The sequence below is a fragment of the Alexandromys fortis genome, unplaced genomic scaffold (assembly GCF_014885135.2).
Source record: "Alexandromys fortis isolate MF-2015 unplaced genomic scaffold, M_Fortis_MF-2015_v1.1 scaffold_2_26212498_36691700, whole genome shotgun sequence".
Taxonomy (NCBI): Eukaryota; Metazoa; Chordata; class Mammalia; order Rodentia; family Cricetidae; genus Alexandromys; species Alexandromys fortis.
In genome coordinates, this window is record NW_026067931.1 from 6,235,575 (window position 1) to 6,254,378 (window position 18,804).

Sequence of the window (18,804 nt, forward strand, 5' to 3'; positions counted from 1 at the left end):
TTTGATGATAGTCAGGTAACATTGTAGCGCTAGCATCCACAGGCAGAAGATGGAAAGCATCGACAGAAATAACTTCATCAATGCTGCATTTGGTTCTTATTTTAGATATTGGATTAAATATATACATTTCAGAAACATTTCCCCCTTTGCTGACAAACGGGTCCTGCTCTCTAGGTACTGTTTGCCTTTCCGCAGACCCCGCCCCACCTTCCAAACTCAGCTAATTGCTGGTGTCAAGTGATTTTTGCTCAGAGTAAAATAATTTACTCTGTGCTTCGTTCAAATGTTACTCATTTTCAGCTTTGTAGAATTCAATAAGCACAAACAAGTAGCTATCTGGGGAATGCAAGGCACAGCCTTCAAAGATCCTGTAATCTATTTTTACTGTTGTTCTGTCTCCTGGTCCCAAATTGGCGTTTTCATTATTTCCTATTCTCTCTATGTGACAGATTTGGCTTTGGGCGCTTTTGATAGCAAAACTAATCTCTCTCGGGCTATTAAATTAGCTGTTTGCTATTTCCCGTTTAAGTTACTATGCCGAGTCTTAACTGGACCTCTAAGTTGCTTAGCTTGCTTTTTCTAGGGGGTTCGTTTCCTCTTTTCCACTGTCTCAGAGACTCCTTTTTCTCTTCCTTACATCTTTTTACGCTTACTTATGAGGGGGTATTTAAATTTCAACCCGGAACTCGGGGCCGCGCGCCTTGAATGACGGGAGTCGTAGTTTCTGTGACTTCTGAGTAACCGTCTTTCAGGCGGATTCCAGCCCGGAGCGAAACCCCACAAATCCCAGAGTGCACTCGGGTGGGCCCGCCCCGGCCCGCTCCGGCCCGCCCCTCCTGCGCAGGCGCCCTGGAGCCGCAGGATTTGAATCGGCGGCGTTGTTATTGACGCCATATTGGGGCCGGCGGCGGGTGGCAGAGTTGGGTGCGTGGAGAAGGAGAGGGTCGAGTGCGTTGCCTAGCGCTGTGCGGGGCAGCCACCTCCCAGCCGCCTTGCGTCGCCGCCGCTCGCCAGCTTCCGTCGGCCACGGCGCGTGGGAGATCGCGTTTCGGTCGCGCCCCTGGCCCGGTCCACTTCCGAAGGGAGCCGGTCTCGGCGCTGCAGCCTCGGCGCGCTCCAGCCCGAGCGAGCGAGCGCACGGCGGGGGTGGCCCGGCCTCTCGGGAGCGGCCCCGAGCCGGCGGCGCGAGCCTCGCGCCTCGCCCACCTGCCCTGCCGCGGCCCAGCCGTCCCGGGCCCCACACCCACCGGGCGCATCCGAGGGCCCTCCTGCCCCCGTCCTTCCCGGCCCCGCCCGAGCCGGGCCTCGGCTGCCCGCCGCCATGGCGTGCGGAGCCACTCTGAAAAGGACTCTGGATTTCGATCCTCTGCTGAGCCCCGCGTCTCCGAAGCGGAGGCGATGCGCGCCTTTGTCGGCCCCGGCGTCGGCTACCGCCTCCCCTACGGCCGCCACCGCCGCCGCCGCCGCCTCGGCCGCCGCCGCCTCGCCGCAGAAGTATCTCCGGATGGAGCCTTCCCCGTTCGGCGACGTCTCCTCCCGCCTCACCACAGGTGGGCCTCGGCCCCGGGGCCGCCGGGGTGGGCTGCGACCGGGCGCCTGGGGTGCGGACACAAAGGGAAAGGGCCTGAACCAAGGTGGGGGCGGTGTCGGCAGGTTGGGTGGGTACGGGCCGTGCTGGCCGGCATTACGGGGTAGCTAGCTCATTGTGAGGAAGATCATTTGGGGGCAGGGTCACTGGGATTGTGTCCTTCTGTAGAGACCCGGCGGAAATGATCAGAGAGGATATTATTTATAAGTCCGGCGAGAGAAGGGTCACATTTCACCCGAATCTCCCGGTCTCTTGGACTGAATCGATTGGTTGCAGCTATTAACACAGTGACTGAGTGGTTTGAGGCGAGAAGGCAGCCCCTCCTCCATTTTAGACTTGGCTGGTTTTAGTATAGAAGGGGTGGGGCTTGGAGGGGGATGGATGTCACTGGGGCGAGTTGTAGGCCTGTCATTAATCACCCACAAGAACGCCACTTTGGCTGAGTCAAGACCTGTTTCCCTAGCAGGGTCAACGACAAAGCAAATGTTCTTCCCGAGTACTGTAATGTGATCTCGCTATGCGTCTAGTCCTTAAGAAATCCGAACTTTTAATGAGAAGAACTTGTCCTTTAAATTGGGACTGACTTAATTTATTTGTAAACGCTTTAGTTATCCCAACGAAAACCATCCTAGCCTCGAGAGTAACGAATACCTCAAGATTCCAGTGGACTTCCGACTTGAAGTCTTGAAACATTCGGAAAGTGACTGCCGGGTGTACCTTCGGTTGCTTTTGTACATGATGCGTGTACCTAGGGATCTTTCCCCCCGTGCAAGTCTTAGGGCAGACTGTTGTGGACTTGAAGTCTAAATCTATTTCCTTTGTGTGTGGTATGCAAAGGTCTGTGAGTGCGAGAGAGAGAGAGAGAGAGAGAGAGAGAGAGAGAGAGAGAGAGAGAGAGAGAGAGAGAGAGACTTGCTGATCTCATCCTTAGAGCTTTGATTAGCTCAATTGAATTTTCCCCCCCAGAACCTCATTTTAAAAAAGACGGGAATTATATAATTCTGTATCTGGTAACTTCCATATACAACTAACTGTACCAAGTGGGTTTTTTCTTACTGTCACATTTAAATAGCCATACCCAAATCCATGGTGAGACCTCAGTTACCTATTCTTGCTATTAAATATTTGCTCTAACTTAGGGCAATACTGTTTTAAGAGTTGCAGTCAATTTTCATAGGAATGCCAAGAATTTTATTTAATGATTGTACCTAAACTGGTCCCCTCCCCCTTATATATGTATAAAGGCATTCTTGACGGATATGTTTTAATGAGTGGTTCTCAACATGTGGGTTGCGACCCTAGGTGGCATATCAAATATTTACATAACGATTCACAACAGTAGCAAACTTACAGTTATGAAATAGCAACGAAATAATTTTATGGTTGGGTCATCACAACGTGAAGAACTGTATTAAAGGGTCACAGCATTAGGAAGGTTGAGAACCACTAGTTTAGACGTTACAGAAAAAGCGAGAACAAAGTGAAGAATGAATTCTTTGGGGCAGACATTTTTAGTTGTGTTTAATGAAATGTTATCTTTGAGCATTGAAATGGTGCCTTAACTACTAATGAGGTCTTTTCAAAGTAGCTGTAACCAGCAATAAATTTCATTAAAGTAGTGTTAGGTTTGTGAGTTACTGTATATCCCTATGCAATTAAAATAATCTTGAACACATATATGAAACACCAGGGAACTATACACCTTCCTTTACTTAGAGGAGCTTGTTCAGAAATAATAGTGATCTTTCAAATTTGTCATGTCATTGCTCTCTTTGGAGCAGAGGTTAATATACTTCGTGTAATCTCACATTTCAATTAGGTAAAATACAATAGTAAAATGATTAGAATTATTGCTAGTCTTTAAGCCAGCTGATAGTTTGATCCTATCTTGAAACCTAAAATCACATCCTAATTAATGTTTATAGTTGGCTAAATAGTAAGTGGGTATTTTTAATTAATTTGAATATTGATGTAGAAAATTGACTTCCTGAAAAATGAGGGAAGATTGCTGAAAGTTTAAATTTGCTAAAATGTACATATTTACTTTAATTTTTAATGATACTGTAAATGTATGGTTGAACTTTTTTGGGTTACAACTAAAGATCTGGAAGTTTATACAGTGCTTATACCATATGCAGTTTTGTCTTTCTCATTGCTCTCTTTTAGACCTCACGGTCACTTCTGATGGTGATGTTGAGACTTTGATGGGGCTTATTAGCAGCTTCAGGAACTTGGGCACTGGTTTAAACCCTGACTGTTATTTTAGACATTCCAAGGTGATTCCAAACTTTGATTTGATGACTGCTTTTGTTTAAGTCAATATTTTTCAAACTTGCAACTTAATACTAGAGAAAAGGGCTAGTTGAAGGAGTCTAGCTTATTTTCTTACCTTCAAGACTTGAAACTGTTACTCTGTTCATTAACAGTGGTTTCAGTTCTTGCCCCCTTTTACACATATCTCAAACATGATTTTTGGTGTGCCTGACTTACTGATTCAGAACTGCTTTAGGTAGGTTTGACAAACTATGGCCATCTGTTTGTACAGACTGGGAGGCAAGGCTTTTTTTAAAATAACATTTTAAAATGGCTGAAAAAGAATAAAAATGATTATTTTATGACATTGAAAAATCAAAAGAATTTAAATGTCAGTGCCATGAAAAACAGTTGGGATCCAGTTATGCCTGTCCGCCTTTAAAAGGTTGAAAGTCCATTACAGATTATCTTAGTAAGGTTGTGGAGAGAGTATTTTGCCCCGGAATTCATATTTATTTTCTGATCTTTTATTCCCTACCCCCAACCCCCAAAAAAGTTTGTACATACTCTGGCCTAGGATTATAATTCAGTGATTGATGTCTAAAATACTTAGTGTGCAAAAGGATAGTAGATTGGTTTGGAGACAGAGAAAAGCATTTAAATGAAGATGGGGAAATGAGTGTATCAAATACTTATCCTGGGAAGTTGGTGGAAAAGGAAGGAGGGAGGGAGAGAGAGATTGAAATGTTCTTATCATGCAGGTCTAGCTAGCCTGGAACTCAGCTCTCCCTCCCAAATGCTGGGATTAGAGGGTGGGTGCGCCCTACCATGCCTTACATAAGATTTTAAGGATGTATTTTTTCCCCTAGTACTTTGAGAATTTAATGCATACATACATGAAGTGTATTTTGATCAAACACCTAACTCTTCCTCAGATCCACCCCACCCCCATTCCCTGCTTCCCAATTTCATGTTCTCTCCCCCGCCTCTTAAAATAGCCTATCAAGTCCCAATTTGTTTTGCTTATAAATTTGGGGTTATCAGCCGGGCGGTAGTGGCGCACGCCTTTAATCCCAGCACTCAGGAGGCAGAGGCAGGCGGATCTCTGTGAGTTCGAGACCAGCCTGGTCTACAAGAGCTAGTTCCAGAACAGGAACCAAAAGCTACAGAGAAACCCTGAAAATCAAAAAAAAAAAAAAAAATTGGGGTTATCCATTGGAGCATGATTGATCTACTAAGAGCTTAAAGAAAATTGACTGTTTGTAGACCAAATACCATCAGCTGTTAACAGGTCCTTAGCTACGGGTGGAGTCTTGTGCTTAAGTGTTGACTGGCTTATCTTTTATGCAGGTCTTGAACCTGTGATAACGATTGCTGTATTCATTCCTGTCATGTCCAAAAGACACTAATTCTGGTCTTCCCTGACATCTGGCCCTTACTTTATTTGCTGCCTGTTCCATGATTGTTCTGAGTATTGGTGGGAAGAGATATGATATGGATCCTTTCTTAATAACTGAGCTCTGCACTTTGACCAGTTGTAAGTTTCTGTGTTAACTGTGAATAGTATACAAGAAAAATTCTCTGAGGTCTGAGAGCTACATTAATCTATAGGTACAGAGATACAATTTATAGGGCAGTTTGTTGTTACCATGGCCATTTAACAAAATAATAGTATTAGGCTAGAGCAGTTTTGGGTTTTTGGCCAGGTTTACAGTGTCAAACATGTGTTTCTGCCTTGGAGCAGGTGGAAATCATAAACGCAGTCAGATAGCAGGGCATTTCCCCCGTGACGTTCATGCCACTGTTTTACTCATGAACTTGTCATGCCAGACATGAGTTTTGTAGCTCAGAGTTGACAGCTGGGTGATGCTGTTGGGATGACTTTTCTTTCATTGTAGCCTGCAAAACACCTGCTGTGGAAGCTAGCTCACAGGGAGGAGCTTCTGGGCCAGTACCAGCTTGCTCCATATCCAGTGACCAGGGTGTGTGGTCCTCAGCAAGAGTCTTAACCATCAAGTTCTGGAGGGCAGCTAATAACATTGACAGTAGTCTTGGAGAGATCTCTGGACACCTGGTCAACACTGTAAGGAGCTGTGTTTCATACCAGTACTGGACTTTTATTTGGCAGTCTAAGTTTTTTTTTTAATATCTATATTATTGTGTAACCAAAAGATTGGTAAGGCATTCCTAAGAAAGGAGTTGTTTTTACTTTTTATAATTTTATTTTATTTTTATTTTGTATTTTGAGACTGGGTTTTTCTGTGTAGCAGCTCAGGCTGTCCTGGAACCTTTTTTGTAGATCAGGCTGGTTTTGAATCACAGAGATCTGTCTGCCTCTGCTGGGATTAAAGGTGTGCACCCCCACTGCCCCATGAAAGGAATTGTTTTAATAAAACCGTAGACTGTCAGTCCTATCAGTCAAATCTAACACGTTGTTTTTGTAATTATACTATGAATCAGTGGTCTGATGAATGACCTGTGGATGTTGACTCTGAGTTGGCTAGTTAACTTTAATGTGTACATTGTTTGTAGTTTGTTTTAGGAACTGAGTTGGATGAAAAGTTAAATTCCATTGTAAGAACTCATTGTATTTGTTGGAAGCTTTCCATTAAAAAATGGAAACTACGGCTTGTGAATGGGGAATAGATTGTTCACTAGACATTGATACATGCCTCCAAATGGAGACACCAGCTGGCTTAAAGAAAATATAAATGCTTCTAGGCAAACAAATGAGATGTCTGTTGGAGAAGGCAGTGTCTCACTTCAGATGTCATTTTATTGAGTCAGAGTGTCTTTTAATATTTGTGGTTATTTAGACAGCTGCTAAATTACTTTTAGTTTCTCAGTGGAATTGGCAAATAAATGCATTAGTAGTGGTCTTTGTACTGTGGATTGTATTGTAAACCTGATACTTAAGAGTGTGTAGCTCCAGTTACCTATAACTGGATTAATTAGTTCATCAGAATTTTATGGTCCTGTAGTCCTAGGATTTAAACAGCACCCCTTACTGTTGACCTTAATACTCTGCAGTATTGTTAATCCACAAAATTTTCTCTGCATATGTGAAAATTTGATGGATTGCTTGCCTTTGATAAGATTATCAATTTTTAAAAGGTAAGGAGAAGGGAAACACTTCTTATTTGAACGGGTCTGGCATCTACAGATGCTGCTCTGTATGTTGATTTGCTGAGTATAGCAATTGTAGAACTCAGTTTATCTCAGCATATCTCAACTCAACTCCCTGAGAGATTCATAAATAGCCTGGGAAGGATGACCACAGACAGGTCTCTCAAGTTTAGAGCTGCTGCGGGGCAAATGAATGATACCACCTTTGAAATTAGCTTCAAAATTATTAGTACCCTCTCAGCTAATGTCTTAGCACAAAGTTCTTTTTAGTTAAAGTATTTTATGAGGAAAGTGTAATTAGGAACTACTGCAGTGAAAGGATTTTGTTTTGTTTTTGTTTTTTGAGACAGGGTTTCTCTGTAGTTTGGAGCCTGTCCTGGAACTAGCTCTTGTAGACCAGGCTGGCCTCCAGCTCAGGAGATCTGCCTGCCTCTGCCTCCTGTGTGCTGAGATTATAGGTGTGCGCCACCACGTCCCAGCTGCAGTGAAAGTTTTTTTTTTAAGATTTATTTATTATGTACACAGTGTTCAGCCTCCATGTATGCCCTCAGGCCGGCCAGAAGGGGCACAAGATCTCATCACAGATGGTTGTGAGCCACCATGTGGTTGCTGGGAATCGAACTCAGGACCTCCGGAATAGTAGTCAGTGCTCTTAACCTCTGAGCCATCTCTCCAGCCCCCTACAGTGAAAGTTTTAAATGATACTTCTGGGTACTTTTTAGAAGAAGACTTATTTATTTATATGTATGAGTGTTTATGAATGTGAATCCCACACATGTGGTGCCTGTGGAAGTTAGAAGAGGGTGTCACATCCCCTAGAACTGGAGTTAGGGATGGTTGTGAGCTATCTTGTAGGTGGTGGGAATGGAAACTCGGTCCTCTGCAAGAGCAACAAGTGCTCCTGACTGCTTCTTAATATTTCTTCATATTCGTTTTGGATGGTAAATATGGACTGCTAGCATTACAATATTGTAAAAGTCTCATTTGGAGGAACTGCACCATTAATTAGAGATTTGCTTACTTTTCTGAAATTACATGTTCGCTGACATTTTAGTACTCATTTTTGTTACTATTTATAACACCTTAAGAAAATAAGAATGAGGATCGATTAGGGATGAACTTAGGAGAACTGTTGTTTTCTTTTTTGCTATTTATTTGTTTATTGAGACTTGTCGTTTATTTACTTATTAATTTACTTATTTGGTTGTTTACTTATTGAGGCAGGGTCTCCTTACATAACTCTGACTGTCCTGGAACTCATTATGTAGACCTGACTGCCACTTTCTCCAGAGTGCTGGGTTGTTAAAGGCACATGTCACACTGCCCAACCTTGTTTTATTTTTCAGATGAGATAGTACTGGGTGTGGTGGCACTCAGGAGGCTGAGGCAGGAGGGGCTGCATATTGAGATCCTGCTTCAAAAATAAAGAGTACTATGAGCAATGTTAAACTGCCTTAGCAATTGAATAAAATATAGTAGGATTTTTCAAGTATTATTGTCCCTATCCCTAAGAGACTATCCAGTGCTGAAATATAATTACTTGAAAGAACTTTATGATGTAATTGGAAGTATAGATAATAGTTGTTATTGTCAGGACAGTGTAACCTGATATTGACTGTATCAGCAGTGACTTAGTGTGAAATAGTGCGTTATTGGAGACTGGCATTGTGATGTGCAGCAATGCTTAACTTCTGGTTTAGGGTAATCCCTTACTTAAAACAGCAACAAAATACCTCCCTGAATGAATATAGGTATCATAACATACCTATCATAGAAGAGGCAGTTTAGAGACTCATAGGACACTCTTATGTGAATTTCTGATCATAGCATGAGATTTCTATAATTTGTTTTGCATAGTGGTCATTATTTTAGTTATCAGTTAGATGAAGTCATACTTCATCTTAAATATTAGTATTGCTATTTTGGTATTCTAATTTTAAACATTAGCTTTCTTTATTGTGATTTATTTAGGTAGCTTGTCGTACTTGTGGAATGGGAGTAGCAATACAGACATCAGAGTAGTAGATTTTAACCTGTGGGCCCACACTTAGGTCTATGTTGACTGACATTTCAGAAAGAAGACACTGAAACAGAACACATTCATGTAAATGTGTAAGTGATGGTAGTCCTGCTCTGTCTGGGGTTGTGTGGACTAAAAGCATTTCCACCTTAGTGCTGGGAATAGGCAGGCAGAGTTGAATGGGACTTTTAAAATTTGTCTAATAATCATACTTTCAACAAATAATCTTGCCTTTCTACAGAAAAAAAAAAAAAAGAGGTCATAGTATGGCAATTTCTTTAGTTTCCTAGTACCAGCACTACCAACTTTGTCCTTGTCTCGTCTTATAAGTATCCTTGTGAATTAACTGAGTTAATAAAAGTCAAGGAAGATTTTTCTTTTCCAAAGGAGTCTTGTCCTCCTAACTACCCCCACCACAGACCTCCTTGACTTTGCTGTTTTTGGGTCTTCAGTTGAAAACATTTCTTCTAGCTTGTGCTCTAAAAGGAATTTGAAAGAGCTTTCAGATGCCAGTTTGCATTTGTGCTCTTCTAACATTTTTGTTTTGTTTGTTTTTTCGAGACAGGGTTTCTCTGTGGCTTTGGAGCCTGTCCTGGAACGAGCTCTGTAGACCAGGACGGCCTCTGTAGACCAGGATGGCCTCGAACTCACAGAGATCCGCCTGCCTCTGCCTCCCGAGGGCTGGGATTCCGGCTGTGCTCTTCTAACATTAAATTTTAGGATTTTTTTCTCCCGTGACAGGGTTTCTCTGCAAAACAGCCTGACTGTCCTGAATCTCACTCAGTAGACCAGATTGGCCTTGAACTCAGAGATCCACCTGCCTCTGAGATTGAGGCCTGTGCTGAGATTAAGGCCTGTACGACCAGCCCAGCAAAATACAGGATTTCTTTAGTTCTAGTTTCAGCTCCATGGCCACCTCACTTAATAGTTCCCAAAGGAGTCTCATGACTTAAGTTTCTACTCACAGATGACTCACTAATTTGTATCTTTAATCCAGACCATTTCTCTAAACCTCTCTCTCTCTTTTTCTCTCTCTCTCTCTCTCTCTCTGAGTGTGTGTGTGCTAAGTGTACATGTATGTATGTATACACATTTGCATTATGTCTTAGCTTAGGTTCAAAATTGACATTTGGAGGAAGCTCAGTCACTCCTAACCTTAGTTATTGAGGCAGGATCTCTAGTTGAATCCAGAGGTAGCCATCTTGCTCCTGTGTTGTCTTCACTTTCTGAGGGCCACTGTATTGTCCCCTCCACTCCCAGCTCAGAATCTTTTGGCTTTTAAATTCATGAATTAATCTTTAGATTCCAATCAGTATTTTCTTGTGGAGAGTTGGTCTTAATTCTTTTATAGTAGTCACTACAGAAAAATGCATTTGTTTGTGTGTCATCAATCACATGATGATTATCTTAGGAGAGAAATCAGAGACCGTTTTTTCAAATGTTGGCCACACATTCATATTTCTCTTTTTTAAAAAAAAATATGCGGCTAGTGAGATTGTTCAGCAGTTAAGAGTGCTTATTGCTCTTGCAGAGAACTTGAGTTCTGTTCTGTTCCCAGCAACCATGATATTCAGCTCACAACTATTTGTAATTCCGGCTCCAGGGTTATCTCTGGTCTCTGGGCATCCACACACATGTGCAAAGACAGACACATATAAACTTTTTGTTTGGGTCCTGTTCCCCTGCCCCCCTAGACAGGGTTTCTCTGTAGCTTTGGTGCCTGTCTTGGAACTAGCTCTTGTGTGCTGGGATTAAAGGCTTGCGCTACCACTGCCCCAGTACACATAAACATTTTTTAAAAATAATAAAAGAAAGTCCTAGAGTCATAGGATGTTATTTAGTGTGTGAAACATGACTTAGCAAGTATTGGCAGCATTTTTTCTGTGTAGCTTATTTGGGAGGAAGAATGCCTGAGCGCATGAATAGGAAATGGATTCGTATTTCAGCTTTAATTATGCTGTCCTTAAAAAAGTCTTCTCCCCTCTGTCTTTGCAAACCAAGTTAGATTCTAAGTTTGCATTATGTAACATTTTTGTCTAAGAGGCATTCATTCATTTAGCCTCTACATGAGGAAGAAGAAATGCTGTAACCACTGCAAGGTCAGTTTCTGTTATTTCACTGGTAGTATAAATCCACTGATAACTTGAGATACCTCAACAGCTTACTGTAAACCCTTTAAGTAACTATAAATTATTTTGCCTTTGTGACTGGTGAGTTGGACTAAGCTGAATTATTAACTCTGCTTCTAGATTAGATCGGACCATGTATTCTCTGTAGCACATATATTTTCCCCGTTCTGGGTTTTGATTGGTTCCATTTCCCCTTTCTCTCCCCTACTTATTGCTGTTGCTATTTTTGCTTTGTTTTAAAGTTTAAGATTGCCCACAGTTTCTAACCTGTAGGCTATTTGAGAAGATACTTACATTAGAGGCACACAACAAAAGCAGTTGGATATCCAACACATCCCTTTTGGTGTCATATGAACTGGAATTTAGTAGCAGGGGACCTTTCTGTTCCCAGCATGCAGAACTATCCTTAACACTAGCTCCAAGAGATCAGATGCCCTCTTCTAGCCTCCACAGTCACTACATGTATATAGTGTAGTTATCCACACGCAGGCACAAGACTCATACACGAAATAGAAATAAAAACCAAAAATAATAAGTAATATAATCTTTTCTTTAAAATTCTGAACATTTTCTTAGACAAAGAAAAGAGACTACTGAAGATTAAAAATGAAAGGCACCAGTATTAAATATTGAATAGGATTGTTACTGTATATAAGTCTCTTTTATTGCATTGTTTACTTCTGCTTTCACTAAACTTCTTGGGATTTAGTTTCACATAGAGCTAAAGGGGTTAGTGAGAAAGTGTGGAGGTAGGTGACTAGGGGAGTAGAAACCTCAGGCATCTTCTGGTTAGATCAGAGTTCCTATTTTTTTTTTTAAGATTTTTTTTAAATTTATTTACTTATTATGTATACAATGTTCTGTCTGCATGTATGCCTGCACGCCAGAAAAGGGCACCAGATCTCATAGATGGCTGTGAGCCATCATGTGGTTGCTGGGACTTGAACTCAGGACCTCTGGAAGAGCAGCCAGTGCTCTTAACCTCTGAGCTGTCTCTCCAGCCCCAAAGTTCCTATGTTCAATTAGAAATCTCTGTATAGTGAATTGTATTGGCTCAAAAATGATATTCTGGATATGATCTTAACTGTTTCAGTGGCTGTGTTAAAGATAACTGCATTGTAGTGCAGTGATTCTTGTGTATTGTACCACACGGGCTTTTCTTCCCAAGATTCAGAATGTTTTGTTGTTAGTGCTGGAATAGTTTCAGGTTTCATTGTGCTTCATATTAACTAAGGCAGTGACAGTTTTATGCATGGTGAAGTATTAATTGCCTTGGACGTTGTTATTTTAGATCTGTGGTCACTTTTCACTGGCCTGCGCTGGAATGTACATAGTCTTCCCTTCTAATGGTTGGAAATGCCCGTTCATTTCAGTAGTTCTATATATAATGGATAGATGAGCTGAGTTTACTCAGTAAATGGGTTTTAATCAGACCATCTGACCACTGTTTTGAGTAAAAAGCTTAAGTTTAGCATTTACTAGTTAGTGCTCAACAGAATTTGACTTTGAATTGCTAGGTTTCAGGTGGGCGGTTTATTTTTTAGGATTCATTTTATATGTATATGTGTGTATGGGAGTGTATGCTGCATGTCTGTGCCTGAAGAGGCCTGAAGAGGGTTGGATATACTACTTCTAAAAACATGCCCTGTTAACTGTGCTCAAGGAAATTGTATATCATGAAAATTTAGATCTTTCCAAATTTGTACTTTTTCCTTTTAGAACAAATTCTGTACAACATAAAACAGGAGTATAAGCGTATGCAGAAGAGAAGACATTTAGAAGCTAGTTTTCAGCAGACAGACCCGGGTTGTAGTTCTGATTCACAGCCACATGCATTTCTCATCAGTGGACCAGCGTCACCAGGTAATAAGAAACTTTATTTTTTTTTAAAGCCTTATTTTATGTGTAATGTTGTTAAGGTGTCAGATCGCTCAGGGACTGGATTTAGATACATTTATGCACTGCCATGTGGGTGCTGGGACTTGAACCCTGGTCCCCTGAAAGAGCAGTCAGTGCTCTTAACCACCCAGCCATCTCTCCAGCCCCAATAAGAAACTTTAATAAAAAGTGAAAGAAATGCTATGTGAGAAATTACGGGAGAAGAAAGGATGCAAATGCCCATAGTGACTTAAAGAACTTGTTTTTCCTCTAAGATTAAAAAAAATTATGCTAGTTATAATATTAAAGTAATCAGCACTTGGATTCCCAGCAACCAGACAGTCACTTTTATTAGCAGCCCTAAAGCGGACACTTTGTAAGTATAATGACTTGTAACTTCCGTTAAAAACTTTCAAAACACCCAATTTTATGTATTTTTATGCCTTTGTCTGTATGTATATACTTGAAAGTACTTTAAATGATCCTTAAAGAGGATGACTGTTTAAGGAAATATTTTTCTATGATGTATCTCATTATTTGATACTATCAGTGACTGTTAAATTAATAATATTTCAGAACTCAGAACCATAAAATACAGATGTTTTCCCTCCTACAGACTAGCCTAACTGGTGGCATTAATGAAAAACTGTTAGAGAAAAGTACACAGTTCAAAGAAATAATCATAAGAGCCTTCCTCCTTTAAGTCACAAAAATGGACTTTCTGAATGTTTGGTCATGAGTCAATTTGTTAGAGATATAGTTGATATCCTATTCGTAAAGTTTTTAATACAGATCTGCGCTTTCTGTGTTAACAATTTTCTCTTAAAACTTTTTAGTTACGAAAGCATGGAAGAAATATTCTTGCTAATTTGAAACTGACAAGCACTGGTGGTGCAACTGCTTTTGGATACAGCTGCATTAGTTTGATAACTTTGGTTCTGTTGCAGTTTTAAGAATGAATTTATGTGAATTAGATTATGTTAACGAATGAGATTATGATCACTATTCAAAACTTAGAATCAATTATGTTTTTAAATTAAGTATCTACATTCCAGAATTTTCCCTACAGTACTTTTTGTTTGTTTGTTTTTGTTTTCCGAGACAGGGTTTCTCTGGTTTTGGAGCCTGTCCTGGAACTAGCTCTTGTAGACCAGGCTGGTCTCGAACTTACAGAGATCCGCCTGCCTCTGCCTCCCGAGTGCTGGGATTAAAGGCGTGAGCCACCACCGCCTGGCGTACAGTAACTTTTTAAGACATGATTCTTTAATAGGACACTAAAGCGTTTGGAAAATGAGGAATATTGAAGTGGTGGCATAATCTGTTTGTGAGGCTTTACCGTATGGCCTTAAATATAAACAGCTGATAATAAAACAAGTGTCTTTTATAGAACTACTCTAATTTTAAACTGAAGCTTTAAATCAGTTATATTTCTTTTGTGGCTAATTTTGTAAATGAGCCACTAAACGTTCTAAGCAGGTATTTGCTGGGAGGACATTAAAAGTTTTGTAATGAGCTCCATCATTACAATAATTTTGTTTTGAGGTTTTCTCTATTCATCTTTAGGCTTTTCCTCTGGATAACATGTCTTTTTCCAGAGTCACAGCTGATCGAATTACTAGTTGGACCTGTTTATCATAAAGAATAAATTTTAAAGGACATGCACAGTTCTAATGAAACTTGCCTTCAGAGTGCATTCTGTTATGGTTCTAAATCAGGTGCTGTTTTATTTATGTTGTACATAGGGACTTCATCTGCAACATCCTCACCATTAAAAAAAGAACAGCCCTTATTTACTCTAAGGCAGGTTGGGATGATCTGTGAACGTTTGTTGAAAGAACGGGAAGAGAAGGTTCGAGAAGAATATGAAGAAATACTGAACACAAAACTTGCAGGTAACAAATGAATTTATTTTAGAATATCCCAGTGCTTTAGTCACTGTTCTGCTGCTGAGAAGAGACATCATGAAAGCATTTAACTGGGGGCTTGTTCAGTTTTAGGTTAGTCAATTATGGCCGCGTGCAGATAGGTGCTAGATTAATAACTGAGCACTACACCCTGATCCCTAGTAAGAGAGAAGGCCTAGGCCTGGTGTGGGCTTAGGAAACCTTGAGTCACTAACCAGCTCCCAAGTCTAGAGAGAGACTTAGTAGTTATGAAAGGTTGGCTTTACCTAATGCTTGTCCCACTAGCTCTTGTAATTTAAATTAACCTGTTTCTCTTCATCTACATTTGCCTCAGGACTTTTTTACCTCTTTCACTCTGTCCTACTCTGGCTATTTGGCTGCTCCCCCCCCCCCCCAGGCTTCTCCCTTTCTCCCTTTAATGCTCTTCTCTTCTCCTGATTCAATAAGTAGGAGGATTCGTCCTCCTAATTATTATCTCACCCTATAGCCCCTCCTATCTCTCTACTGCGTAGCTATTGGCCATTCTTATCTTTTTAATAGACCAGTCAGGTGCCTTGGACAGTTAAGGTAAAACAACGGATTACATATTTAAACAAATGCAGCATAAACAGATGTAACACATCTTTGCCTAGTTAAACAAATATTCCACAATAAAGACCAACCCCAGTGATATAATCAAATAAAATTTGATAGGGAAATTGTTCGACACTAAATATTGGAGTGTTGCCAGTGGGGGCTCTAGGTGTACCTTCTTCCAACAAGGCTATACCTCCTAATCCTTCTAATTTTTTCAGAGTTCCACTCTTTGGAGACTCAAATGTTCAAGTGTTCAAATATATGAACCTATTGGGTCCATTCTTATTCAAACTGCCACACCAAGAAACTGTTGTTAAGAACTGAATTATTCCCACCATATTTTATGCTGGTCAATATTTTCTGTACATTGACACAGTGTTGTCTATTAACCAAAGCATTCCAGCAAAAAAAAGGAAATCAACATTCTTAAAACCCACACCTCACTTTCATGGCCCTAGGGAAGAACTAGTTATGTTGATCAGCTGCAGTATTAGTAAATTTAAATTTTTATGTTGTATCCTGTGGATGTGGAAAACACTCTGTTTACAATTACTACTGAGGTTATGGGAAGGATGAAGGTGTTAAGAGTGCCTTCATGTAGCTTTATATTTTCAGATACATTACAAGGGCTATTTGCAAGCCATATAATTGACACATCTTTATTTGTAGAACAATATGATGCATTTGTGAAGTTTACGCATGATCAGATAATGCGGCGATATGGAGAACAGCCTGCTAGTTGTAAGTATTTGACCTTTGAACTATAAACTGAAATGTTTTCATATTTAAAAAGAGTTGACAAAAATGTATTGATGTTGGAGTTAGGGTAAAAAAAAATGTAGAGATAAGGTTGGTTTAAAACAGAAGTAAAATGCTCTTGGTCACTTAAACGCCTAGGGACGATGTTACAAATGAATTAATCTTATGTTTTATTTTTGTCTCATTCTTTGCACTAATACTCCTTTTCTCCTCCAGATGTTTCATGAATCACGCTTTTTGCATTTGTGGGCTGCCCTGTTCCTTGTTGAGTTGTTGCAGGAGGTCCCAACTATGACGTGCAACAATGCCAGTGTCCATCTGTGAATACAGGTTATTTCAAGCTTTCGTCAGTGGCAACCACTCTTAGGCAGCAGCAATTGGTTTTGGAAATTTCCGTGATGTCAATACCACCTGGATGTGGACCTTTGCTACTTGTATTAATACCAGTGGCTTCGTTTTGCTGTATCATTACAATTTGGCTTCTTTATATTAATGTTTGAAAGGGATTAAAGTTGGCATCTAGAACATGCCCTTCACTGGTTATGTAAATAAAGCTGTAGAATGACACGTCAGATGAAGTTAGTGTGATTTTAATTGTGCACTACAACCAAGCTGTAACCAGTTATTAATAATTTAGAATGTAATCCCAGGACAATTAAGCAGTTAGTCTACAGTACTTCTGTGAAATAGTGGAGGAGGAGAGGGCATTTCTGTATTTCAGGACTTTCATTGGGGTTTCAGAATGGGTTTATATGATTTCCTTTATTATTATTTTTTGGTAGTTCTATTTATTCTATCAGTCTTTTTAACAAATGTTTATTGCTGCACCCCCCCCTCCCCCAGTGTATCATTGTTTTACTGCCCTTGTAGCACTGGAGTTTAGTTGGAAAAATAAAACATTTACTTCTATTCTGCTTGTTTTCGAATTGTACACATGGGTAGTATTTGAATAAAGTAGTGTTTTAAATATAAGTATCTTCTAGAACTCAATAAAGTTAGTTTTCTGGTAAGGTTTACCTTTTATTAAATGCTGTTTCCAAAAATTAAGTTCTGATTCAGAATTGCTTCTGTAACTTGCTGTTGTACAGCAAGCTGCATAGCAAGATCTCAGTGTAGAATTTTTTACCTTCAATTCCAGTTTTAATGTTTTTGAATGATGTGTGATACATGACAAGCATGGCTGCTCTAGTTTTATACACAGTTTAGGGTAGAAAGAGTGTAGTTTTGCCCACAATTCCAGGCTATAATTCATCGCTGGGAAAGTCAAAACAAGAGGAAATGGCATCCAGGTAAGAGCAGAAAGCAATGGATGCACACACAGTACTGTTACCTTTCTCTTACAGCTTAAGGGCTGGTGCCACTTCTCTTTCAGGTTGGTTCTTCCTAATCAGTTAAGGCAATTCAGCCCCCCACAGGCATGTCCACAGGCCAACCTGATCTAGACAAACCTTGGCAGACTTAGAAAATCCTAGGTAGGTGGTGTTGACAAAATTAACATTAAAGGGGCTGGAAAGAGGTCAGCCTTTAAGAGCACTTTTTGCTTTTACATAAGACCCAGGTTTAGTTCCCAGCACCCACACAGCAGCTCACCAACAGATGCTCAAAGGTCACAAGATGCACACAGTATACACATACACTCTCAGGCACACACACCCCCCCCAAAACATTAAGTATTTTCAAAACACTAACATCACTTGAATGAATTAACACACTTTGCATTCATGGTTCTCAAAGTACGTTTCTTAGAGGAAGCTGAAACTGCTAGCCATACACTTGTACTCATGGTAGTGGGGAGACAGGAAGGAGGGTCAGGAGTTCAAGGCTAGTCTGGTCAGTATAAGGGGGAACCTCCCCCCCCCCCATCAAAAATATTGCTCAGTGAATTCTATTGAGTTTTAAAAAAAAATTTATTTATATATACGCATGTGTACCTGAGGCCAGAAGACTCCCTGTGTGGAGGCTGGGAGTCAAACTCCTATACTCCTCTGCAAGATGAGCAAGTATTCTTAACTGCTGAGCTATCTTTCTGGCCCCTTCTGAAGTGTAGTAGCATACTTCTAGTCGTTAGACTAGTCTTAAACATACTATTTCATTTGTAATACATTCACTGAAAACAGGATTTTGTCTTTTTAAATTAACTGCATTCCATAACTTCATTTAAAAGCAAGCAGCCAAAGTGTTGTAGGGCCTTCACAAGTATCCAGGCAGTTTGCAAGTCCATTAGTGTATGAGAAACAAGTCGTAATATGGCAGCTGGCTGTAAACTGGGCCTTTCAGTCTCAACACTGTTGGCATTTAGGATATATCTGCATTCTAGAGCGTTAACAGTAAGTATCTTTGGCCTCTCGTTAGGTGCCAGTTAAACTTTCCCCTCCCCACATTGTGCCAACAAGAGATCATATCTTTCAAATTTAGCCCTCGACACCTGGCTAGGAAAACATTCATAGAAGTTGAGAGAATTTTTCCTTCAAGTATAAGCTGCTATAAATTGTTTTCAAGAAGTTAGACTTGTAAATGCTAGCGCGTGTATGCTTCTCTGTGACCTCAGTACTATCAGTCCAAAGCAGAATG

The 18,804-nt window shown here is 40.5% G+C and overlaps 1 protein-coding gene across 1 annotated transcript; it reads left to right on the forward strand.

Moving 5' to 3' along the window:
• The first annotated feature begins 1,188 nt into the window (after window positions 1-1,188).
• Window positions 1,189-17,142, forward strand: Akirin2 (akirin 2). The gene is made up of 5 exons (XM_050145511.1): window positions 1,189-1,550; window positions 12,836-12,979; window positions 14,737-14,886; window positions 16,144-16,215; window positions 16,450-17,142. Exons 1-5 carry the CDS (start codon window positions 1,322-1,324, stop codon window positions 16,458-16,460), a joined length of 606 nt encoding a protein of 201 aa, XP_050001468.1. The 5' UTR covers window positions 1,189-1,321; the 3' UTR covers window positions 16,461-17,142.
• Window positions 17,143-18,804: the final 1,662 nt, after the last annotated feature.